The sequence below is a fragment of the Geotrypetes seraphini genome, chromosome 10 (assembly GCF_902459505.1).
Source record: "Geotrypetes seraphini chromosome 10, aGeoSer1.1, whole genome shotgun sequence".
Taxonomy (NCBI): domain Eukaryota; kingdom Metazoa; phylum Chordata; class Amphibia; order Gymnophiona; family Dermophiidae; genus Geotrypetes; species Geotrypetes seraphini.
Window position 1 is genome coordinate 127117008 of NC_047093.1, and position 26802 is coordinate 127143809.

General features: G+C 43.6%; 1 protein-coding gene across 2 annotated transcripts in view; it reads right to left on the reverse strand.

Moving 5' to 3' along the window:
- The window catches only part of NIBAN1 (niban apoptosis regulator 1), a 143015-nt gene that overhangs the window by 26861 nt on the left and 89352 nt on the right, over positions 1 to 26802 (reverse strand). For both annotated transcript variants that reach the window (XM_033960061.1, XM_033960060.1), the window contains 2 exons: positions 14365 to 14480; positions 681 to 785 (listed from right to left, as the gene is read on the reverse strand). In XM_033960061.1, the coding sequence (XP_033815952.1) occupies positions 681 to 785; positions 14365 to 14480 (221 nt within the window). The remainder of the gene's footprint in view (positions 1 to 680; positions 786 to 14364; positions 14481 to 26802) is intronic.

Genomic DNA, 26802 nt, shown 5'->3' on the forward strand with positions numbered 1-26802 from the left:
AGGATTGGGGGGAGGAGTGTATGGAGGTGGGGGGGGCGGGGGAGGGGTGCCACCACTCCAGGTAACTGGACCACTGGGACCAGGGTTGGGAATCACGGAGGTATTTGAGTGTCTCTATCGTAGCTCCCTTCTGCTGCCTTTCTTCCAAAGTATACAAATTGAGATCACGAAGTCTGTCTCCGTATGCTTTCTGACAAGGACCGCGGCCTGTTTTAGTAGCTGCCCTCTGGCCCTGTTCCATCCTATTTATATCTTTTACAAGGCGTGGTCTCCAGAACTGTTTTGGTTTATGACATGTTTTGGATTGCCAGTATTTAATGTACTAGTATGCGTTTTTGTTCACATACTGAGTGTAACAAACTAAACCTTAAGTTTGTATACCGCATCATCTCCACAAAGTACAGCTCGACACGGTTTACAGGAATTACTAAAGAAAGGAACTCCAATGGGAAGAAGAAGGGCTTGGTAAAAAGGAAAGAAAGAGGGGACTAAGTAAAGAGGAGAGGGAGGGAGTGGTTACATTTTAGAGAAAAGCCAAGTTTTCAAATGTTTTCTGAAGCGTTGGAGGGAGGTCGAACTCCGAAGAGGGGCAGATAAGCTGTTCCACACAAATCATCCTCGCTCGATGATATATATATATATATCTTTTACACATTTCAACAAGCACCAAAATTACTCACACTAAACCAGGCCCTCTTCCTGTCATTCTTCTTCCCTTTCATTTTTGGCAGGAGGTCAGTCTGGAGGGATGGCAGGAGCTCCTCCATCACTAGATTGCTTAAGATCTGAAAAATACAAGTTGTAAACAGACACTTATTTCGCCTACCTCTTCCGCAAACAGGTCCTTTAACTCTTTTCCCCCTGCTTCTCCCCCTTCTCACTCTCACCCCGCTCCCGCTGCTCCCCCCCTCCCCCTACTTGGTCTCTCTCTCATTATCTCATACCTTCCAACCCTACCTTCGCTATTGCTTGTACCTTTGCTAAAACTCTGTTAAAGCGTCCCCACGCTCCCTTCTCCGTTGCTTGTAACTGTGTTAAAATTTTGTAAATCCGTGTGCCATCGCGGATCTTAATTATCTGATGTGAACCGTCTAGAACTTATTGGGTATGGCGGTATACAAGAATAAAATTATTATTATTTTATTATTTACAATGTCTGAAAAGTAAGAAGTACTCCGTCCTTGACAACCATAATTACAGAAACTGTACATGTACAAGGCCTCAACTGATCAGCAATCAATCTTAACCTAGTTACTGCTCCTTCTGTAAATAAGGGAACCCTACCACGCACTCTAGGGATCAGTTTTACTCTGTCTCAGTAACAATAGCCAAAGACTGCTGCTATCACGATTCGAGTGGAAGGTCGGGTTTCTCCCGAGGCAGAGCGTACATACTCCCTATACTCGCAGCGGGTGCCCAGAATTACAATAAATTACAGGATTTGATGATGAAATTGGAGTGATAGCTTTGGAGACGCAGGTACCCAGAGATCCAGACGGGAGAATTCGTAAATAAATTATATTGCTATTTTATTGCAAAATAACTTAAAAAATATAAAAAGACTTCCAAACCATTAAAGTGCATTCTGAATAAGAAGAATCATCAGAACAATTAAAGTGCTTTCAGATTAAAACCACATTCTAACTAATGAAAGGTACTTTCTTTTAATATAAAGCGCTACTCAAATGCTCTCTTATCTGTTCCAGTTTAGTTAAGCAATATTTCTTTCTTCATTACACTTTCTCAGGTAAGTATTTATTTTCCTTACTATTTCCACTATATGCTTAACTCAAATCTTTGCTTACAATTCTCTCTCTTTCTCTTTTCAGGTGACCAAGAGATTACTCAGCCAACTCAGGTAAGTTCACCTTAAATTCCTTAATACCAATCTTTTGTATGCTTGAGCTATTAGCTAAAGACATTAGCAAATAATATTTGTTCTCTCTTTCAGTCACTAGTGACTAGACCCTATATAGGTAAGTTTATATTATTAGGACCAATGCCCTTTCAATTCCCCAAAACTTGTGTAAAATGTTCACCCCCCTGAATGGCAGGCCTGCTCCTTCCCAGTGCATTGTGGGATGCACCGGTGAGGGGCCTAGGGCCTGATTGGCCCAGGCACCTTAGGCCCAGCCCATAGGAGGGGCCTTAGGCACCTGGGCCAACCTCCTTTGCCTAGAAGGACTTGGCCCTGACGAATTGATTGAAACGCTGGTTACCATGGGAAAATGTTGCCGTTGATATGATGAGAGCTCTCAAAGACAAATAAATCTAATGCCAGTTAAGTACAAAGTTCCATTTTAAACCAAATTGTTAAGATATGGACTGTTGAAAGGTTTTTACGCTGATGATGAGAGAGTGGACTATCCTGGAATTGGTAGCATGGAATCTTGCTATTTCGGATTCTGCCAGGTACTTGTGACCTGGATTGGCCGCTTTTGGAAGCAGGATACTGGGCTAGATAAACTTTTAGTCTGACTCAGTATGGTTAATCTTATATTCCGACTGAATATTACCACCATCCAGATAAGTGCTGGCGCTGACCACTTTATCCAAGTATTCAATGCCAGCAGTGGATAATGGAGTTATATGTTCACTGGCCAAACTATTTGAATATCAGCCCCTATATGGTGGGGTTTTTTTTCCTTTACAAATAGGCATGGACAATATATTTTCCCCCCATTTAGAGCAGTGGTTCCCAACCCTGTCCTGGGGGAAACCCTAGCCAGTCGGGTTTTCAAGCTATCCCTAATTTCGGCAGTTGGAACCCAAGAAATAGCTAAGAAGAAAAAATTAAAAAATTTAAATTGAATCAGGTTGGGCAGACTGGATGGACCATTCGGGTCTTTATCTGCCATCATCTACTATGTTACTAATGAATATGCATGAGAGAGATTTGCATACCTGTCACTTCCATTATATGCAAATCTCTCTCATGCATAATCATTAGGGATATCTTGAAAATCCGACTGACTGGGGGTCCGCCCAGGACAGGGTTGGGAACCACTGATTTAGAGTAATAGAGTTTCTTTTTTTTCTGGCATGGCTTACTGTTACAGGAATGTGCTTTCTTTCCTCTTTCCTTGACTGGTCATTACAGAAAGCCAGAACCAGCACAAGCCAAATGGTCTTTCTGATCTGTAACACTGGGAAGAATGCTTAAACATAAGTTAGAAAGACTGTCTCTCTGTCAGACACTGAGTAAGCTTCATAATAATGAAAAAATAAATTGGCAAAGTCGGAAAGAAATTAAACAGAAACAGACTAAATACTTGAGCAGAAATTATTTTACGTTATTCTTCAAACTAAAGGAAATGCTTCATACTTCATGCAGAATCAAGCCTCTGCTCACACGTCTCAAAGTTGTATTATTTCAACTATTTATCTCTGTGGGCCACCCCCAGGGCCTTTCTAGAGCTGCACGTCTGCACAACGGTGAGAGGGGATGTAAACATGGACGGAGCCCGGGTGGGACATGGACGTTTACTCGTCAAACCCCCGAAGGTTCAAGAACGCGTACAGCAATGGCGCTACTTACCAGTCATCTATTTTGACAAAAATTGACCTCATGTTGGGACGCTATCATTAGATGCTACTCACAAATTAGACAACATGACAGACCGCTGATGCAGGCCATTGGCCGAAACAGTGGCAGTGTCAGGTCTTTGTAAATAAAGAATATTACAGTCCCAGTTCTGCAGACTTGGGTGCTTCTTGTTAGGCTGGCTCCCACTTATGAGCCCAATTTATACTTTAATACAATACAATATAATGCAATCTTTATTTGTATACCGCCAATACCTCCATGAAGTTCATAGTGGTTTACATTATAAGCTGCGCACATTCCTTGCTACACTTAGGCACATTAATTTACGTCTGCTATAGACATAAGTGGGTTTCTACATTTACAGATGCTGATGTTGGTTTACTCTGGCATGCTGTAAAGGAATCTGGCTGCCTATATCTAAGCTGATTTAATGGAATTGCCCTATGTGTCCAGTACATTCAAGGCCAGCTCAAGAGATTATGGCAACCTAAGCCAATTTGCTTTGGCATCCTCCCCCTCCTTCCAACCCCACATCAGCACCCTCACACCCTACATCAGTACTTCTCACCCACATTGGCACCCTTCCCTTTGGCTCCTTACTACAGTTTGGCATCTCTCTCTTCCTTCCCTTCCTCTTCTCCCCATGAGTCTGGCATCTATCCCTCTCTTCCTTCCCTCTGTTGCTCCAGCATCTCTTCTTCTTTCTCCCCACTGTACCCAGTCCGATCTCTCTCAACACTCTCTGCTCCCCCCCCACACAGTCCCAGTCTCTCTTCCTCTCCTCCCTCTCCCACTCCACAATAGTCCTGAGAATTTGTCAAGGGTTGCTAGTAGCAACAGCAGTAAATAAAGGCTGCCTCCAATCTGCCCCATGTCTTTCCTCTGCTGCGTTTCCCCCTTCCTCGGATGAAATTTCCTGTAGGACCATGAAGAGGGAGAGAAGAGAGGGAGATATGCCAGACCTGAAGGGGTGGACAGAGAGGAGGGAAAGAGTGAGAACTGAGGGAGTGGGATCAAAGGGGGAAAGATGCTGGCTCAGTGATGGGAGGGAGGCAGATATGTTGACGGTGGCGGGAAGAGGAAATGCGTGCCGTGGGCAATCAAAACATCCTCTGGATCTATCTGGCAGCACCACCTGATTGGCTTCCTAGTGATGTTAAAGAGTGAGGATTTAGGAGCTCTCTTTATCACTGGCAGACAACGATCCAAAGGTTAAGCTGACCTGTGTATGTACTGGCTGATTTTACGTGCAAATGCAAGCAGTGTCTCACTTCCAGCTCACCACACAATTGTTTACCACGTACTCGCCTTTATAGGACCTCCAGGGACCCCTGAAGAAGATTTTTTGTCGAAACGCGGACTGTGTTGGGTCTTGTATCCCTAGCGGACTAGGTCCTTTAAGGCTCTTATGTGGATGATTTCAGTGGACCTTTGGAACTTTGACACTTTCAAATAAAGTCCATTTAGGAACATCGTCACTCCACAGAGTTTTTTTTTTTGGTTTTCTCTGGATTTTCTTCTTTGTGGATATTTTGGGGTCATTTCCTTTTGTTTTTTGATTTTACGTGCAGGACATCTCTCAGTGAAAGAATCTACACGCAGGACTTTTGTGTGTATCTCTACATGCATACTGAAGGGCAATTTTAGAAAGAGATGCTTCTGTGGTTAACCACTAGTTTATCCATGAAAGTGCCCTTTAAAATTATACTCAAAGGGACTCTTTTTTTAAAACCCTTTTTGGCCTCTTTTACAAAGCCAAAGCAGCGATGCTGCCGCAGTAAATAGGAACTGAACGGGCTTCGGTGCGTTTACAGTGGCAGCAGTGCCACAGCGGCTCGGGCCCTTTTACACAAAGGCGCGCTAAGCATTTTAGCGCTGATTTAGTGCACGCCAAATCAATGCGTGCGCTAACCGCTAACGCGTCCATAGGATAAAACGCACACGATAGCGTTTAGCGCGCGCTAGAAAGCTTAGCGCGCCTTTGTAAAAGAGGTGGGTTAGTTTTGGAGTTTAGATAGATAAAACCTATACCTTTGAAAAGGTCTCCTGCTGACTGGATAAGTCTGTCTAAATACAAAATTAATTGGGAGCTTAGTCAATCCAACACTGAATTCCCTAAATGAAACCATTTCAACTTCTTTTGGAATTCACAACTATATTTATATCATAAAATGCTCAAGTCTTCCTCCTGATGAAGCGTCAGCAGTGAAACACGATCGGTGTAGAGCAGGAGTGTCAAAGTCCCCCCAGTCGGGTTTTCAGGGTTTCCCCAATGAATATGCATGAGATCTATTAGCATACAATGAAAGTAGTGCATGCAAATAGATCTCCGAGAGATCCCACATGCCTATCTCAGGTCCTGAATTCAGACACAGTCTCTGTCTCCACCACCTCTTCCAGGAGACTGTTCCACGACTGTTCCACGCATCTACCATCCTTTCTGTAAAAAAGTATTTCCTTAGATTACTCCGGAGCCTATCACCTCTTAACTTCATCCTATGCCCTCTCATTGCAGAGTTTCCTTTCAAATTAAAGAGACTCGACTCTTGCACAGATACATTACATAGGTATTTAAACATTTCTATCATATCTCCCGCCTTTCCTCCAAAGTATACAGATTGAGAACCTTGTCTGTTCCCATACGCCTTATGATGAAGACCACATACCATTTTAGTAGCCTTCCTCTGGACCGACTCAATCCTTTTTACATATTTTTTAAGGTGTGGCCTCCAGAATTGTACACAATATTCTAAATGAGGTCTCACCAGAGTCTTATACAGAGGCATCAATACCTCCTTTTTCCTACTGGCCGTATCTCTCCCTATGCAACCTAGCATCCTTCTAGCTTTCGCCGTCACCTTTTCAACCTGTTTGGCCACCTTAAAATCATCACATATAATCACACTCAAGTCCCGCTCTTCTGTCGTGCACATAAGCTCTTCACTCCCTAATCTGTACCATACCCTTGGGTTCTTGCAGCCTAAATGCATGACCTTGCATTTCTTAGCATTAAATTTTAGCTGCCAAATTTCAGACCATTCTTCAAGCTTTGCGAGGTCTTTCTTCATGTTATTCACATCATCCGGTATGTCTACTCTATTGCACATTTTGGCATCATCTGCAAAGAGGCAAATCTTACCCGACAACCCTTCAGCAATATCGTTTATAAAAATATTAAAAAGAACAGGCACAAGAAAAGAACCTTGAGGCACACCACTGGTAGCATCGTTTTCTTCAAAGCAATCTCCATTGATCACTACCTTCTGTCGCCTTCCACTCAACCAGTTCTTGACTCAGCCTGTCACTTTGAGACCCATCCGAGGGCACTCAGTTTATTTATAAGACGTCTGTGTGGAACACTGTCAAAGGCTTTGCTAAAATCTAAATACACCACATCTAGCACACTCCCTCTATCCAATGCTCTGGTCACCCAGTCAAAGAAATTGATCAGATTTGTCTGACAAGACCTACCTCTAGCGAATCCATGTTGCTTCCAGTCCTGTATTCCACAGGATTCCAGAAACTTCACCATTCTCTATTTCAAAAGTGTTTCCATTAATTTGCTTACCTACTAATTTGCTTACCTACTTCTTCCTTACTTTCACTTTTGTGAAGAGGGCAAGGGAGGCGGGGAAGGGAGAGCGTGAGCTTTGCATTGGAGGGTGGAGAGGTGTTGGTGTCCAGGGTGGTCCGCCCCTTCCCCCCCCATTACTATACCACAGCTTCCAAACTATGAAGTGTGAGGTGTCCTCTGCAGGCATAGGGGCTATTGGGGTGGCATACAGTTGGATCCAGTAGGTTTTGGAGGGCTCACCATACACCATAAGGAGGATATGGTGAGGTGTGTACTTGGGACTTTTTATGTGAAGTTCACTACAGTGTCCCCCTAGGCTGCCCCACTGCTCTGCTCGGATGTTTGTGTGGCCAAGGTACTGAAGGGGATAGACTTAGCAGATAAGGACAGGTTGTTCACCCTCTCCAAGGTAGGGAGAATGAGAGGGTTATCTCTAAAGTTAAAAGGGGATAGATTTCATACGAACGTAAGGAAGTTCTTCTTCACCCAGAGAGTGGTAGAAAACTGGAACGTTCTTCCGGAGGCTGTTATAGAGGAAAACACCCTCCAGGGATTCAAGACAAAGTTAGACAAGTTCCTGCTGAACCGGAACGTACGAAGGTAGGGCTAGTCTCAGTTAGGGCAAATGTAAGGAAGTTCTTCTTCACCTAGAGAGTGGTGGAAAACTGGAACGCTCTTCCGGAGGCTGTTATAGAGGAAAACACCCTCCAGGGATTCAAGACAAAGTTAGACAAGTTCCTGCTGAACCGGAACGTACGCAGGTAGGGCTAGTCTCAGTTAGGGCAAACGTAAGGAAGTTCTTCTTCACCCAGAGAGTGGTGGAAAACTGGAACGCTCTTCCGGAGGCTGTTATAGAGGAAAACACCCTCCAGGGATTCAAGACAAAGTTAGACAAGTTCCTGGTGAGCAAAAGCTTACGCTGGTAGGGCTAGTCTCAGTTAGGGCAAATGTAAGGAAGTTCTTCTTCACCTAGAGAGTGGTGGAAAACTGGAACGCTCTTCCGGAGGCTGTTATAGAGGAAAACACCCTCCAGGGATTCAAGACAAAGTTAGACAAGTTCCTGGTGAGCAAAAGCGTACGCTGGTAGGGCTAGTCTCAGTTAGGGCAAATGTAAGGAAGTTCTTCTTCACCTAGAGAGTGGTGGAAAACTGGAACGCTCTTCCGGAGGCTGTTATAGAGGAAAACACCCTCCAGGGATTCAAGACAAAGTTAGACAAGTTCCTGCTGAACCGGAACGTACGCAGGTAGGGCTAGTCTCAGTTAGGGCAAACGTAAGGAAGTTCTTCTTCACCCAGAGAGTGGTGGAAAACTGGAATGCTCTTCTGGAGGCTGTTATAGGGGAAAACACCCTCCAGGGATTCAAGACAAAGTTAGACAAGTTCCTGGTGAGCAAAAGCTTACGCTGGTAGGGCTAGTCTCAGTTAGGGCGCTGGTCTTTGACCAGAGGGCCGCTGCGTGAGCGGACTGCTGGGCATGATGGACTAACCCAGCAGCGGCAGTTCTTATGTTCAGTCTACTAGAAATGCTGGTCCCTCCTACCTCCCAATGGCTGTTTTGTGCATTTTTTCATTTGGATGTGCTGTTTTTAAAAAAATGGTTTCAAAAAGATGAATGTACAGAACACATTTTAGAAAAAAACAAGATAGGTGTTTTAAGGTTTTTAAAAATGGTCTTGTTCGCTTCTGAATTTTTTTTTTTGCCTGTTCTCAAATATCTAAACTTGGATTTAGACGTCGTATTGAAAATGTCCCTCCACATCCACTAACCGAACTGACCTGCTTTCTTTCCAAAGCCCATGAACTTACTGCATAAGTACTGAGGTTAAGCAGTTAATCTAATCTAATCTAATCTAATCTAAACCTTAAGTTTATAAACTGCATCATCTCCATGAGAATGGAGCTCGACACGGTTTACAAGAACTTAAAATAGTGGGTAGAGAAGAAGAAAAAGGATGACATGAACTTATGTGTAGAAGAGGGGAGAGAAAGGGGGGAAGGATAGAGTTACAATTCGCTGAAAAGCCAGGTTTTCAGTTGTTTAATGAGATACTACTCAAGATCCCAGTCCACAGCTTAATTACAACTCTTGTCTTTTTCCATCTTTTTATTCCCCCTTTTTGGCAGGGCACTCCCTGCAAAGGCCAGGGTCTGTCTTCAGAAGCAAGCCATATGAAAAACCTACTAGCTGGGGAACAGCTCCAGCTGTAAGACCGCAAGGGATCGTTCACACAGTCTCTCCAACAAAATCTCCACATGATGAATGTTTGTTCCAAACCAGAAATATATTTTATTAAAGGAAAAAGGATCAGCAGTACAGTACAAAGAGTCCACAACAGAGATGAAATGGTCTGTAGATTTATGTAGTCCAAATTTTCACAAAAATAGACAGTCAACGGCAAAGATATAAGAACTGCCAAACTGGTCCATCAAACACAGTCTCCTGTTTCTAAAAATGACCAGTCCACAATCCCAAAGATTAATAATAATAATAACTTTATTCTTATATACCGCCAACAATCTTGCGACTTCTAGGCGGTTTACAATAAAGAGAAACTGTACATACAGCGAATTACAGAGTATAGCAGTGTACTTCTGAAAATTAGATAGATCCACGCTGCCTATCTCCAGGGAGTGGCTTTCACGAAGCCTACCTTGTTAACAATGGTTTATGGGCTTTTCCTCCAGGAATCTGTGTAAACCTTTTTCAAAAAAACAGATGTGCTAATGCTTTCACCTCATGCCCAGACAACAAATGCCAAAGCTTAGTTGTGCATTGAGTGAAAAATATTTTTCCTATTTGTTTTAAAAGTGCTAAGTCTTTGCTTTTTTTTTTTTTTTGGGTGGGGGGGGAGGGGAGGGGGGAAGGGAAGAGAAAAACCAACCTGTGTTTGTCCCTTAACTCAGCATTTTATATACTGGTATTATATTTCCCCTCAGCCATCTCTTCTCCAATTTTCAAGGTTCTTAGGTAGTTATAGGAAAATTATAGTCCCCCCAAGGATTTCCTTGAAGGCCTCTATCCCTCTGTATCCTGAATCTTCTTTTTATGTAGAAAGAATTGCTAGCACGTACTGTAATATATCTGGTGTCCACAGTCTCCAACACAATTCAATAGCAGTGGATGTGTTAGTGAAACTTCACAGCAGTGCACACCATTAATCTGATAATACGACGTTATTCAGAGTAGTGAAGACGCGGAAGGATTGCGAAGACCTGCAACGTGACATAAACACGCTCGAGGAATGGGCGTAAAAAGGTAGAAAAACACTGCACTAACTGATTTAGCACACGCTAAATGCTAAGACAGCCATTATATTCCTGTAGGCATCTTAGCATATAGCAAACGTTAAAAAGACCCCACGGTGTACAACACCCAGGAATGTCTATACATGGTTATGAATGCATAATTTTACAAAAGACCTCTACTGTGAATTAAAAAAAACAACTTTGCATGTGGAAAAATAGTTTTAAAATTATCCCTCTTCCTTGTGGTGTACTGTATATTCATTTCTTCTTCTTGTCTTTTAAGAGAACAAAAGAGCAATCTAACTCAGCAGTTAGGCCCGGATTCTGTAAACTGCATCCCGATTATAGGTGTAGCTGTAGGGGTGGGGGAGTTCTTTGGGGGGTCCGGCAGGAGGGGTTGGGCTCCCTCCTGCCGCAATCATACAGGGGGGTGGTCTTCAGGCAAGAGGGGTTGGGCTCCCTCCTGCTGCGATCGTACGGGGGTGGAGGGTGGGCGGTCTTTTGGCAGGAGGAATTGGGCATCCCTCCTGCCTCATTTGTTTAGGGGGAGGGGTTGAGACTGGCAGCCGTGGCCGCTATACTAATCGCGGCAGGGCGATCCCTTGTCGCGATAAGTATAGCGGCTGCGTCTACAGTAACCCGGTTCTGTAACCAACGTCTGTAACGTGGACGTCGGTTACAGAATTGGGTTTATTTTGGGTGGGCCTAGGCCCGATTCTGTATAGGACGCCCTTCCTCATGTCCAAATACATGTTATGGGGGAACTCACTGACACTAAATAAAATCTCCACGGATTGTTTGTGGTTCCAGCAGAGAGTGCTCTCATGTTGTTCCTGCATCTGGTTTGCTTCAGCTCATTCTGTAGTCACAATACCCACAGAGGTTTATATTCCTTTAGTTGGATGGCTGTTTAACTTCTCTCTGTCCTTCAGTATAACTGCTATTATTCTTTATTGCATATAATATACCGCCTATTTTGCCGGGAAAGTCAAAGTGGTTTACAATAAAATGATATAAAAAGAATTAAAAGCAGTACACATCTGGAATACTGTGTACAATTCTGGAGGCCACATTACCACAAAGATGTGCTGAGAGTTGAGTCGGTTCAGCGAATGGCCACCCGGATGGTCTCAGGACTCAAGGATCTCCCGTATGAGGAACGGCTGGGTAAGTTGCAGCTGTACTCACTCGAGGAACGCAGAGAGAGGGGAGACATGATCGAGACGTTCAAATATGTCACGGGCCGTATCGAGGTGGAAGAAGATATCTTTTTTCTTAAAGCTCCTGGCGGCTACAAGAGGGCATCCGTTGAAACTCAGGGGTGGGAAATTTCATGGCGGTTGATCGCTGGAATAGTCTTCCACTACAGGTAATTGAGGCCAGCAGCGTGCCAGATTTTAAGAAAAGATGGGATTGGCATGTGGGATCTCTTCATTGAGGTAGTTAGGGGGTGGGCCATTAGGGTGGGCAGACTGGGTGGGCCGTGGCCCTTTTCTGCCGTCACGTTCTATGTTTCTATTTGGCATGTGGGATCTCTTCATGGAGGTAGTTAGGGGGTGGGCCATTAGGGTGGGCAGACTGGGTGGGCCGTGGCCCTTTTCTGCTGTCATGTTCTATGTTTCTATTTGGCATGTGGGATCTCTTCATGGAGGTAGTTAGGGGGTGGGCCATTAGGGTGGGCAGACTGGGTGGGCCGTGGCCCTTTTCTGCTGTCATGTTCTATGTTTCTATTTGGCATGTGGGATCTCTTCATGGAGCTAGTTAGGGGGTGGGCCATTAGGGTGGGCAGACTGGATGGGCCGTGGCCCTTTTCTGCCGTCACGTTCTATGTTTCTATTTGGCATGTGGGATCTCTTCATGGAGGTAGTTAGGGGGTGGGCCATTAGGGTGGGCAGATTGGGTGGGCCGTGGCCCTTTTCTGCTGTCATGTTCTATGTTTCTATTTGGCATGTGGGATCTCTTCATGGAGGTAGTTAGGGGGTGGGCCATTAGGGTGGGCAGACTGGGTGGGCCGTGGCCCTTTTCTGCTGTCATGTTCTATGTTTCTATTTGGCATGTGGGATCTCTTCATGGAGCTAGTTAGGGGGTGGGCCATTAGGGTGGGCAGACTGGATGGGCCGTGGCCCTTTTCTGCCGTCACGTTCTATGTTTCTATTTGGCATGTGGGATCTCTTCATGGAGGTAGTTAGGGGGTGGGCCATTAGGGTGGGCAGACTGGGTGGGCCGTGGCCCTTTTCTGCTGTCATGTTCTATGTTTCTATTTGGCATGTGGGATCTCTTCATGGAGGTAGTTAGGGGGTGGGCCATTAGGGTGGGCAGACTGGGTGGGCCGTGGCCCTTTTCTGCTGTCATGTTCTATGTTTCTATTTGGCATGTGGGATCTCTTCATGGAGGTAGTTAGGGGGTGGGCCATTAGTGTGGGCAGACTAGATGGGCCGTGGCCCTTTTCTACCATCAGTTTCTATGTTTCTAAATTCATAAAATAATAGGAAAGACACGTTCATTCAAGAAACATTATACATAAGAGGATTTAGTCAAGGTCACCGTGCTCCATTTATCCAAAACTTGGAAAATAAAGATTCCTTTATATTAAGCTCTAGTTTGAAAAAATATCTTTTCAACAATGCATGAAACTTAGTTGTATGATTTCTCAAGTCAAATAAAATTCGGTAGCCCATTCCATATGATTTGGCTCCCGATATATCGGAAGGTACAGTTTAAGGGCTCCTTTAACTAAACTGCGATAGCATTTTTAGCGCGTGCAGAATTTTACCGTGCGCTAAACCCGCGCTACGCAGCTAGAACTAACGCCAGCTCAATGCTGGCATTAGCGTCTAGCGCGCGTGGCAATCTAGCAAGCGCTAAGTGCACTCTAAAACCGCTATCACAGCTTCGTCAAAGGAGCCAATGTTGCCTTTAAGAGTTTATATGGAAATTTTTTTTCCATTGCTTCCTTTTCTTTTCATTCTTATCGCCTCCAGTCTACGAGGAATATCCATAAATTCAAATTAATATTCCCTTCTGTAAGAGGGATTAAAACTTTAGGTAAGCTTTCACATTCTTTGGCATTCGCTAGGGTGAAAAGTTGGAATGGTCTTCCTTCAATTATCAGAACTTCATGAAAATCTTCTCGTTAAATTCAAGACCAAACTAAAAACATTTCTATTTCAAGATGCATATCATAACCTCTAAACACCTCCTTCCCCAAAACCAGCAAAATCATCTCAACCGCTTTTACGAAACGACCCTATTCCTGATGTCTCATCCCCACCTCCTCCCTTTCTTTTAAATTTCGTTTTAATAATGCACTTATTGACCCTTCCTTCTCCTTATTACCCTCAAATTCATGTAAGTTCTTGTTTATCGTCATTTTAATGTTCACTTCTCCCTCATATATATATATATTTATTATTTTACCTTTTATTTCTTTTTTTTTTCTTTTTTAGCATTGTAAACCGGCCAGATACATGCTGATGGTCGGTATATTAAACCAGTGGTTCCCAACCCTGTCCTGGAGGAACACCAGGCCAATTGGGTTTTCAGGCTAGCCCTAATGAATATGCATGAAGCAAATTTGCATGCCTATCACTTCCATCATATGCAAATCTCTCTCATGCATATTCATTAGGGCTAGCCTGAAAACCCGATTGGCCTGGTGTTCCTCCAGGACAGGGTTGGGAATCACTGTAATTAAACACAATAAAACTTGAAACTTGAAATTTTTAACTGATAGTTGAAGGAGGATACTTTTTAAGTTTCTTCTAGTTAATGACGGAATGCTAATTTTCTCTCTTTCTTTTTAATTTTATTACTGTTATATTAATGTATTTTTATCTTATTCTTTTGTTAACCAGTTCGAGTCCCTCATGGGAATGACCCGGTATATAGATTAGATTTGAACACTCCAAAATAATTTGATAGACGTTCTGAGCAGTGGGGTGCTAACACCAGCAGAAGGAGAGTCTAAAAATGAATAAATATGGGCCTGTCCACTTTACCTGAATTTCATTGCCAATCATCATCTCCCAAGGGCCATAGTGACCCTTTTCTTGTCGAAAGAATTGGATGGCTTCTGAGAACGCCTGGACTTCGCACGTTGTCGTCTTGAAAAAGTCTTTAAAGGAAACAGGGACAAATGTTAAGTCCTATAGAGAAAATAGTGGGCATGTCTTTTAGTATTGCATTTTACACACCTGAATCAACAGCCAAGCTGAAGGCGATACATAAGTTAATCCAATTATAAGTTATCTTTGACAAGCTTTTGAGAATTATCTGTCAAAGTCACATTAAGGGCTCCTTTAACTAAACTGCGCTAGAGGTTTCTAGCCCGGGCTGATGAGGCCAATGCGACAGCGCTCATAGAATTCCTGTGAGCGTCAGAACATTTACCTCGCCAGCAGCGCTAAAAACTGCTAAAAACCCTGCATAAGTTAGTCTAATAAAAAGGCAGCACCTAGTTAATGACTCTATTTCTATACTAATCATTAAGCCCGTTATATTAACGGGTGCTAGAATATATGTATGTCTGTCTTTCTGTCTCTCTCCATCCCACTGTCTCTCTCTCTCCCTGGCTCCCTTTCTCTGTCTTTCTGTCCCTCTCCCTACCCCTGTGTCTTTCCTCCTTTCTTTCTGTCTCCCTCCCTCCTGCTGTCTGTCTGTCATTCATTCCCTGCATTTCCCTGTGCAGCTGCAACAGCATTTCCCTCCCCCTCCAGGTCCCTGTGCAGCAGGAATCAGCATTTTCCCCCACCCCCCTTCCCTACTCTTAGCACGACGTGGCCTGCTCCTTTTGGCCCCTCCCCCTTCCCTCCCGCGGTGTAGCATGCTCCAAGGGCCCCCCCTTCCCTTATCGTGTTTCCCACAGGCAGGCCAAAGTACCCTTTTTTGTTTCTGTTTCCCTCCCTTGCATGGCTGCCTGCCTAGTTCCATTGAGCGGCGAGCGGCTGGAGTCTCTTTCGGCGCTTCCCTGCCCGGCCTGTGGTCTGGCCTGCTCAAGGCGAGTGTCGCAGCGTTTCCTGTCGATCCCCGCCAGCGTCGGAAGCCTTCTCCAACGCCGGTGCGGCTCATGAGAGGAGCCGACACCGCGATCTGGAGAGCAGGGAGTCTACATCTCACAGATCAGAGATCACGGAAGCACGCAGTTGAGTGTGCATGCGCGGTTAGGGTTTTATTATATAGGATATTCATATGGACTAACATGCATTCCAAATTCTCATAAATGATATGTCATTCTAAAATACAAGAAGTAAACCAGTAGAAATTGCAATTAGACTAAAAACATGGATATCTATGCATGTTCAGGAGCAAGTTTAAATGTTAATGTGTAAAATATGCATGTATTTTACAAACTAGATAGGCAAATCACAACTCAGCCATTATTCCATCGAAACTACTACTACTACTATTTATCACTTCTATAACGCTAAAAGGCATAGTCCCTGTTCAGAAGAACTTACAATCTAACTTGGACAGACAGACTTAATCAATAAACATGTCTAAATCCATTTTGGGCCTAAGTTGTTGTCGTTCAAAGTTGGACATGTCTAAAGTCCATTCTCTTGGAAAAATACATCCAAAATTTTTTTGTTTTGGGGGGGAGGCAAAATCGTCTACTTGTACGACCAGCCTTTTGATCGTCCAGAGCGCTAAGTCGTCTATCGTTATACCCCATTCTCATCCAAAAATTTGTCCAAGTCAAAAACGCCTAGAACAAAACCTTTTGGATGTGGGCGGGGTCAGGAAAGTGATGGACTGGACACCCAGACATGGCAACAGAATAGTGGGGCACCTTAAAGGGCACTGCTGTGAACTTCACAAAACGGGTGCCACATAAACCTCTCACCACAAATTCCTTGCAGGTCATGGTGAGCCCCCAAAACCTACTAGACCCACCTGTCTACCACCCCAATAGCCCTTATAGCTGCAGGTGCCACCTATGTGGCAGTGGAAAATGGTTTTGGTAGGTGCACATGTTTGACCATGAATGCAGTGGCTAGAGTGGCTTATGGGCCTGGGTCCTCCTCTCTATGGTTCACTAGCCCACCCCTTAGACTACTTAAGCCACCTCTGTGCAGCTCTACTAGGCTTTCCTATGCCAGGTGCTGATGTTCTGGAGGTAGATATGTATGCTTTTATTCTGATCTTTATGGCGGGGGGGGGGGGGGACAGTGATCACTGGGGGAGTGTGTGGGGGTCTGTACTTTGTCCCTGCAGTGGTTATCTGGTCACTTTGGATACGTTTTTGCAACTTAGACCTGTTTTTAGAAGGCCTAAGTCACAACTTTGGCAGTTTGGTTAAACTTTCGGTTATACTTGCAGTACGATTAAATCTAGGTCGGCCCACATCCCGCCCAAATACTGCCCTCACCACTCCTTTCAGCTCTGGGCGTACAGCAGCACTGAAAAGGCGTAAGCTGTTTTTAGATACGTCTAAAACCCGTTTCAATTATCAGCACTTGGATGACTTGTCTTTTAGATCGTCCAAGTACCGATTTAGGCTGGTTTTTAGACGTATTTGGATTTTGATTATGAGCCCCGTAACATATAGGTCTGGGGATGTAGAACGCTAGGCGAGAGGAGATAGTTGAAAGAAGTCTCGAAGAAGTGGGCTTTTAACATGGACTTGAAGAATGCAAGAGATGAAGCCCGTGTTCAGAACACGCCTACATGTCGATTCCATAAAGGTGCACACCTTTTTTTCATTGTGTGTACTTGAACATGCGTAAACTTGTGGTATAATTTAATAAAACCTTCCTAGGCGCATAAAACATGGTTTTACACTTACTGGTTCTCCCTATCTCCACCCAAGTGGGTCCAGGTCTTAAAAGACATACTGTAGGTCTATTTTTGCGGAGAAAGGGCTATATTTAACCCTGTTCTTCCTTTCGAATGCCACATTTCTTAGCACTGAAACCCACTCTAAAGCCAAACCCTTCCATGCCTTCGGAGGTTGGCATCGATCATCCTCCCTCTGTGCCAGCACCACACTGGTTCTCCTCGTGACGTGCCCCACCACACCAGCCCTGCCGGACTGCAAGTGTGGGCTCTGCTTCTGCTCCTCACTGCATAGCTCTTCAGCAATACCATTTTGTTAATGTCCACTTCAATGCGTCAAAGCATTCTAAAATACAGTACATTTATATGAAATACGCTATGTTTATATTGTGTTGTCTTAGTATTACAATAGTGTTGTCTTTTTTCCCCAGTGAAAACACCGCACTACATTACATTACAGATTTCTATTCCGCCATTACCTTGCGGTTCAAGGCGGATTACAAAAGATTTATGAAAAAAAGGGGGGTTACAATGGAAGAACATTACCGTAGTCATTACTAAAGTTGTAACGAGTAGATCATTTGTCATTTCAAGAGTTGTAAAGGGTTGAACATCTGTCAGGATCTGAATGGTAAAAAGTGGAGAGGAGTGGAAGAAATTAGGAGGGTAGGGAAACTAAGGAAGATCATTTGTTGTTTTTCAGGTTGTATAGTGGAAGAACATTTGTCCTTTCTAGAGTTGTAGAGAGTAGGTCCTTTGTCATTCTAAGAGTTGTAAAGAGTGGATCATATCAGGATTGTTTCAGAAATTTCTTGAAGAGTATGGTTTTTAGTTCTTTTCTGAATATCTTGTAGTCTGTGGTGGTTATCAGTAGGTTAGAGATCTGGTTATCTAGTTTTGCGGCTTGAGTGGCTAGGAGGCCATCGTATAGTTTTTTTCGTTTTACTTCTTTGATCGGGGGGTATGAATGGGGAGTGCGTTTTTCTGTGTCTGGTTGAGGTTGCTTGGATGAGGCGATTGTTTAGATAGGATGGGCTGTCTCCATATTTGGTTTTAAATAACATACCGTAGAATTTAAATAGTATTCTTTCTTGGATTGGTAGCCAGTTTGAGTTTATGTATGCTTCTGTGATATGGTCGTGTTTCCTCAGTGAATAGATGAGTCTCAGAGCTGTATTTTGGATTGTTTGTAGTTGCTTGGTCATAGTAGTGGGGCAGGGGAGGTAGAGGATGTTGCAGTAATCTAGCACTATAGCACTATGAATCCCAGATTAGAGACAGGAAGCTAAAACATTCAGACTGTCCTTTGATTCCTGCTTGATCAACGGTGAGCCAAAGAGAAACAAGCCCCGGTGAAATCTAAATGAAGTAGAAATAGCCATTATCTTCAAAGTGGTTGGTGTGCAATGCAAACTCAAATAGCAGGGACAGAGGCTAGGAATGATCGAGGATTACCAACATGAAAATCACATCATCCTGCACTAGTTCACCTGATCTTTAGTTTTCAGGAAACAAGGCCACAAAATTAATTTCCTATTCTCTTTGGGGTTTCACATTAAAATATTTTCTCTGAGGTTACGCCACAAAACACAGCCAGGTCTCGGACTTATATTAAAATCAACCACTAGGAGGCAAGATTGTGCAGAGGCTCGGCTTTTGCAGAACGAAGTGAAAACTGTCAAAGCAGTAAAGAAGTGAAACTCTGCGACTGGCCCAGATGTTTTTATTTTTAGAAGATGCTTCTGTCCTAGACGGAAGAGATGAAGGGAGAAAATTAAAGGCAACTTTCCGTCCTTGGTTTCCATTTTTCGGATGCCTCACTTTTTTGGCTATAAGGTTGCTTTGCCAGCTCTGGTGTCCTCTAGAAATCATTTCACAGGATTGCACATTAGAGAACTGGGGTGTCACTGTATTGGAAACACCCCAAGACCATGAAGGTATATACTATAAGAACATAAGATTTGCCGCTGCTGGGTCAGACCAGTGGTCCATCGTGCCCAGCAGTCCGCTCATGTGGCGGCCCTTAGGTCAAAGACCAGTGCCCTATTTGAGTCTAGCCTTACTTGTGTATGTTCTGCTCCAGTAGGAACTTATCCAACCTTGTCTTGAATCCCTGAAGGGTGTTTCCCCCTGTAACAGCCTCCGGAAGAGCGTTCCAGATTTCTATCACTCTCTGGGAGAAGAAGAACTTCCTTACATTTGTATGGAATCTATTCCCTTTTAACTTTAACAAGTGTCCTCTCGTTCTCTCCACCTTGGAGACGGTGAATAATCTCTCTTTCTCTACTAAGTCAATTCCCTTCAGTATCTTGAATATTTTGATCCTGTCCCCTCTGTCTCCTCTTTTCAAGGGAGAAGAGGCCCAGTTTCTCTAGCCTCTCATTGTATGGCAACTCCTCCAGTCCCTTAACCATTTTTGTCGCTCTTCTCTGGACCCTTTTGAGTAGAACAATGTCCTTTTCCATGTATGGCCACCAGTGTTGGACACAGTATTCCAGGTATTGGTGCACCATGGCCCGGTACAGCGGCATGATAACCTTTTTAGATCTGTTTGTGATCCCCTTCTTAATCATTCCTAGCATTCTGTTTGATCTTTTCGCCGCTGCCACACATTGCGCGGATGGTTTCATTCATTTGTCTACCAGTACTCCCAAGTCTCTTTCCTGGGGGCTCTCTCCGAGTATAGCTCCGGACATCCTGTATTGATGCATACGATTGGAACAGCATTAATGCACTTTTCAAACTGTTATCTATTTACTGCTGTTGACTTGATTCATGACAGGGTAAGTTACATAAGAATGGCCTTACTGGGTCAGACCAATGGTCCATCAAACCCAGTAGCCCATTCTCACGGTGACCAATACCCCAAGGAGTAGCAATATTCCTTACAGAATCTCAAAGAATAGCAAGATTCCGGAATTCCAAAGAGTAACAACATTCTAGAACCCCAAAGAGTAGCAGGGTTCCGGAATCCCAAGAGCAACAACATTCCATGCTACCAATCCAAGGCAAGCAGTTGCTTCCCCCATGTCTTTCTCAATAATAGACTATGGACTTTTTCCTCCAGGAACTTGTCCAAACCTTTCTTAAAACCTGCTACGCTATCCGCAATTAACGCGTTCCAGAGCTCAACTATTCTCCGAGTGAAAAAAAAATTCCCTCCTATTGGTTTTAAAAGTATTTCCCTGTTTGGGGAGAGACGTTACAAAGGCAGAGGCATACTGCAGTTATGACACAGCACTGCCTCTAATAATGGCATCTGAACGTTAATGATGCCAAAACAAAGCTGGCAAAAAAAACGCACATTTGTTTTATTCATGATTGAACAAGGCATCCAGGCTTACTGCCAGCTGAAAATAATGGAGATATTTAGGCTCTGTAGAAGAATAAAGACTTATTTTAAGCCGTGGATATGTTGTCATCAGCAGGTAAGGGGGAAATTCTAAAACCAGCCCCTAAACGTAGGCACCGGTTCATTGAAGAACGCCGTTAGAAACAGCAAAATAAGTTGAGGTTGAAGTGCCTACCAGCGCCTAAATAAAAGGTGCCAGAATCACACCTAAATAGGCGTTTTAGGCCGCCTGCCAAAGTAGGTGTGGCCAATGCCGGAAGTACCGTTAGGCAGCCTAAAGAAATTCATGCAAAGATAGGTGCCAGAAATATAGGCCCGGAAAACCCTGGCCTACGTTTCTGGGCCTACATTTGGGTCCTATGTTTTCAGCGGACTAGGTCCTTTAGGTTTTTATGTGGATTACTTTATTTTATGTGGATCGCTCAATTGTACTTTTGGAACTTTGAAATTCTCAATGAAGTCCATTTCAGGAACATCGTCACTCCACAGTGTTTTTTGGTTTCTCTTGGATTTTCTTCTCTGTGGATTTCCTAGGGTCAATTTTTTTTTGTTTTTGTCTTGACTACATTTCTGGGGCCTCTCTTTCCCACAGGCATGATTCTGAAACCGGTGCTGATGCACGATTGACGCACGATTGATCGGTGCCCTTAGTGCTTATAGCCTAGAGCAGGGGTGCCCAAAACGTCGACTGCGCAAAAGTCCTGAGCTGAGCCTGGAGCTGGTACCGCCATGCCTCAAAACACAGACTGCAAAAAAGTCTGCCTGAAAACAGATAGTGAGGTCTGGTCCTAGCCAGACCTTAGAACAAAGCTCACATATAGTTAGCAGAAGAAACTGGCTTACCTCAGCTAAGCAAAATGCAAGGCGTATGCTGGGGCCACTTCTTCCTCTCACTCTCCTGAGCTTCTTACTGCGAGATCTCCCTGAATCACTCCATTCTGGGACATATGAATTCCTTACTGCCAGACTCAGAATCCTGCCCCCCATGACTCAGCAGAGTTGCCCCATCTTCCCTAAGGTGGCTTTACTCATAACCTCTGTGAGCTAGCACCCCCTGTTGTCTAATGGTGTAATTGCAGTACCCATGAACTACCGCCCCCTGCTTTATAGTGGTGTCATTGCAGTATCGGTGAGGGAGTGTCCCTCACTCCCTCACAAGGGGATAGAAAAAAATGAGCACATGCTCAGGGCCAAAGATGGACATAGGCAGGAAGAGAAGAAGAAAGGAGAAAAAAAAAACAAACAGCAAATGGACAGGAGGACCTGGAAAATAAGTTAAGATCACAGACAGAGGTAAATAGATTAGAAATATAAAATCACCAGACAACAAAGGTATGGAAAATGCTAGTTTGAGACCGCTACAGTTCTATTAAAATTTGTTTTGTTGAGAGCAGAGTAGCACCATAAGGCAGAAACAAGACAAAGTTTCAATGTGTACACAGATAACACAGCTGAAGTGTTAACCACTAACTGACAACTCCGATGAGGTCATTTCCGCACTGGGTACAGCTCTACAACGCTCTGCTATATTTATAGCAAACAGAGCCTCAAGTATACAGTCTCACATATCTGACTTCAGCATCATCTTCTACATACTATATAATAATCCCTATATGCATTGAAAATTGTTCCTAACCCAAGCTTGGTTTTTGCTATAGGTGCGCTAATGTTTTTAGCGTGCGCTGCCCCCCCCCCTGCGCTATGCGTAAAAACTAACGCCAGCTCAATGGTGAAGAGAGTGAAAAAGTTTCAAGTTTATTAAAAGTTTGTTGTACACGCAATGTCCAGTATGCTAGCAGTGTCTCACTTCCGGTTCACCACACAATTGTTTCCCACGTACTCAGCTTTATAGGACCCCCAGGGACCCCTGAAGAAGACTTTCTGTCGAAACGCGGACCGTGTTGGGTCCTGTATCCCTAGCGGACTAGGTCCTTTAAGGCTTTTATGTGGATGAATTTATTTTTATGTGGATGGAATTATTTTATGTGGATGATTTTAGTGGACCTTTGGAACTTTGATACTTTCAAATAAAGTCCATTTGGGAACATCGTCACTCCACAGAGTTTTTTTGGTTTTCTCAGATACAAAGACTGGCAAGATGCTTGAAACTTATGAAATGCAAAGCCGCGTGATGTGCTCCGATTGAAAAAGGAGAGTTTTCCTGCTGCTGGAGCTCTGCTCCAAGTCTGGTCTCTTGCAAACTTTTTTTTCTGAGAATTCAAGAAAACACGCTACATTATATTTAAATTAAGAAGCACCGAGAACATGCACGCATGGATGGATTAATGAGAGCGCGCCAACGTGGATGTAGCCAAGGGAAATCTTGCTTTATCAATCTACTGCATTTCTTTGAAGGGGTGAATGCACGTGTGGAGAAAGGTGAACCAGCCGATATTGTGGATTTGGATCTTTCAAAAGGCATTTGACATTTGTTAGAAAATCACGTGGCATTGTCGTATGACACAGTTTTATTTAGCATGTCTATGAGAGCTAAATGCCAAATATCTTTCAACAATAACAAACTTTTAATGATTTTGACAGGAGTTGCCATCCAACAAATCACGTATAATTGGAAGGATTGGAAAAGATTGAATTATAGTTTTTGGTGGAATTCAACGTGTCACTTGTATAAAATGGAAAGAGCGTTAGCAGTTCAAAAGGATGTTTTAATAAATTTAAGGATGTGTGGGAGCCATTAATAAAGTATTGTGATGAATAGTTATCATTTTTTCCTGTATAACATAAATGATTGTTTGGGGTGGGGGGTGAGTTTTTGATTTTCATCATTTGATATGAAGGAAAGAATAGATTATACTGTATTATATTATGTAGTTTATTTGATATTCACTAAATCCTTACAAATTTGGCTAAAGCACAAGACAAAATATCCAAACTGGATGTATTGGAGAAATACTTTGAAAATTTTTAAGGATCTCAAGTGCTCACAGCTAAAGGCCTGATGTATTTTTCAAGCCAATAACTATAGGGTGAGCTATCATCGGTCCTGTATATTCTCCTATTTTCTCAATTTTTTTTATCAAAGCATTATTTTCTTTTTTATTATTTTAAATATTTTAAATGTATTAAATATTGTACAAATCTTATTTTGCTTCATATAAATACTTTGCAGATCTTTTTTTGATTCATATACTGGTCTTCATTTAATAAATAAAAAGTACTCTCTCGTTCAAAAATATAGATTATGAACTTAGCTTCATGACGACGGAAGATCTCCATTTCGCTCATACTATATTTAGAAGAGCTTCATCAGGAAAAGCACCAGCAATAACACTGTTTATGCCGACAGCATTATAAAGTCGAATTAATGGGAGACTGCATGTTACAGAGGCACGATGTGCCTATCTTATCGATAAGAAATTAGAAAGTCATGGGATAGGAGGTAATATCGTTTTGTGGATTGAGAAGTGGTTGAAAGACAAAAAATAGAGAGAAGGGTAAATAGTGGGGGTTCCCCAGGGGTCTGTGCTGGGACCGATGCTTTTTAGCATACTTATCAATGATCTAGATATGGGAATAACTAGTAAGATAATTAAATTTGCTGATGACACAAAGTTGGTTAAAGTTGTTAAATCGCATGAGGATTGTGAAAAATTGCAAGAGGACCTTGTGAGACTGGAAGACTGGGCATCAAACATAGAAACATAGAAACATAGAAAGATGACGGCAGATAAGGGCCATATAGCCCATCAAGTCTGCCCACACTATTTACCCACCCTCTTAAGTCTTCTGACCCCTTAAGTATAATTGTAATTATACTGTCACTCTACTGACCCGCTCATTCAAGTCCTAGTGACCCTATCCCTTGGCATGACCTCGTAGGGATCCCACATGGGTATCCCATTTGTTCTTGAAGTCTGGGATGCTGCGTGCCTCGACCACCTGCACTGGAAGCTTGTTCCAATGCTCAATCACTCTCTCCGTGAAGAAGTACTTCCTGGTGTCTCCACGAAACTTCCCTCCCCTGAGTTTGAGCGGATGTCCTCTTGTGGTCGAGGGTCCCCTGACAAGAAAGATATCCTCTTCCACCTCGACCCGTCCCGTGATGTACTTAAATGTCTCAATCATGTCTCCCCTCTCCCTACGCTCTTCAAGAGTGTAGAGCTGCAATTTGCTCAGTCTTTCCTCGTACGGGAGACCCTTTAGCCCCGAGACCATCCTGGTGGCCATCCGCTGAACCGACTCAATTCTGAGCACATCCTTACGGTAATGTGGCCTCCAGAATTGCACACAGTACTCAAAATGGCAGATGACGTTTAATGTGAACAAGTGCAAAGTGATGCATGTGGGAAAGAGGAACCCGAACTATAGCTACGTGATACTGGGTTCTGCGTTAGGAGTCACTGCCCGGGAAAAGGATCTAGGTGTCATCGTTGAGGATACGTTGAAACCCTCAGCTCGATGTGTTGCGGCAAATAGAATGTCAGGAATTATCAGGAAAGGAACGGCAAACAAAGACGAAAATGTTATAATGCCCTTGGATCGCTCTATGGTACGACCACAACTTGAATACTATGTACAGTTCTGGTCGCCATATCTCAAAAAAAAATGCAGCAGAATTAGGAAAGGTACAGAGAAGGGCGACGAAAATGATATAAGGTTTGGGACAACTTCCCTACGAGGAAAGGCTAAAGCGGCTGGGGCTCTTCATCTTGGAGAAGAGACGGCTCAGGGGTGATATGATGGAGGTCTATAAAATAATGAGTGGAGTGGGAAGGGTAGATGTGAAAAAAATATTAGGACTAGGGGGGGCATGCAATGAAGCTAATAAGTAGTAGATTTAAAACAAACCGGAGAAAATATTTCTTCACACAATGTGTAATTAAGCTCTGGAATTTGTTGCCGGAGAATGTAGTGAAATCAGTTAGCTTAGCAGGGTTTAAAAAAAAGGCTTTGATAATTTCCTTAAAGAGAAATCCATAGGCCATTATTGGGATGGCTTGGGGAAGTCCATTGCTTATTCCTAGGATAAGCAACTTAAAATCTGTTTTACTACTTGGGATCTAGATAGGTACTTGGGACCTGGGTTGGCCTCTGTTGGAAACAGCATACTGCGCTTGATGGACCTTCGGTCTGTCCCAGTATGGCAGTTTCTATGTTACTATATTCCTACTCTCTTAACAGCTTAATAAAGAAATCACCAATATTAAGTTGCAGGCAGCAATCCAGCAGCAAGATGGGGGGCTAACTGGTCTTTTGCACTCTCACATGTTTGATTATTTCCCAGTTGGTGAGAAGCTTTTTTGTGTGTACTTGGTGCAAAGAGCTCCTAGCACTCAGGAACAAGTCCAAGCCCTGGAAGCTAGAATAGGAAACTAGGAGTAGAACATATATACATATACATATATATAAGAACATAAGAATTTGCCTGCACTGGGTCAGACCAGAGGTCCATCGCGCCCAGCAGTCCGCACCCGCGGCGGCCCATCAGGTCCATGACCTGTCATGTTATCTTGATTTAGCCCTATAGCCCCCTTGTTTTCATCTATACTCTTTCCATACTCTTATCTACCCTTATCTGTATCCCTCAATCCCCCTATCCTTCAGGAATCCATCCAATCCCTCTTTGAATCCCCGTAGCGTACTCTGCCCGACCACTTCCTCCGGGAGCGCGTTCCATGTGTCCACAACCCTCTGTGTGAAGAAGAACCTCCTGGCATTGGTTCTAAACTTCTCCCCTTCCAGTTTCTCCGAGTGCCCTCTTGTGCCTGTGGTTCCCCATAGTTTGAAGAATCTATCCTTGTCTACCATCTCCATGCCCTTCATGATCTTGAAAGTTTCTATCATGTCCCCCCTAAGCCTCCTCTTTTCCAGGGAGAAGAGTAGCAGAGACAGAGAGAGAGATTTAAAGAGGACATAGTAGAGAAGTCTCACCTCCAGTCTTGCAACCTCTTTTGCTGTCATGAAGGAGAAAGGTCTCCTGAAGGGAGAGAATCACTGTGGGGAGGCAGGAAGTGGCTATTGTAGCCATAACATGCCCTCCAAGGGATACAGTATCCTTTCCCACCAAGGATGTGTCTCCAGGGGCTTCTGCTCAGGAGGGAAGGGTTAAGACAGCCATAGTTGAAGATTTGACCATTAGGCATGTAGATAGCTGGGTGGCTGGTGGGTGTGAGGATCGCTTAGTCACTTGCCCGCCTAGTGCAAAGGCGGAAGGTTCCATACATCACCAAAATAAGGTTTTGGGCAGTGCTGAAGAGAAAATCTCAGATCCTTCAGCATGCATTTCACAGTTTGGGGGCAAAAAGCAAAAATGTTCAGCTTCAAGTAATGGCATTACCAAATAATTCTG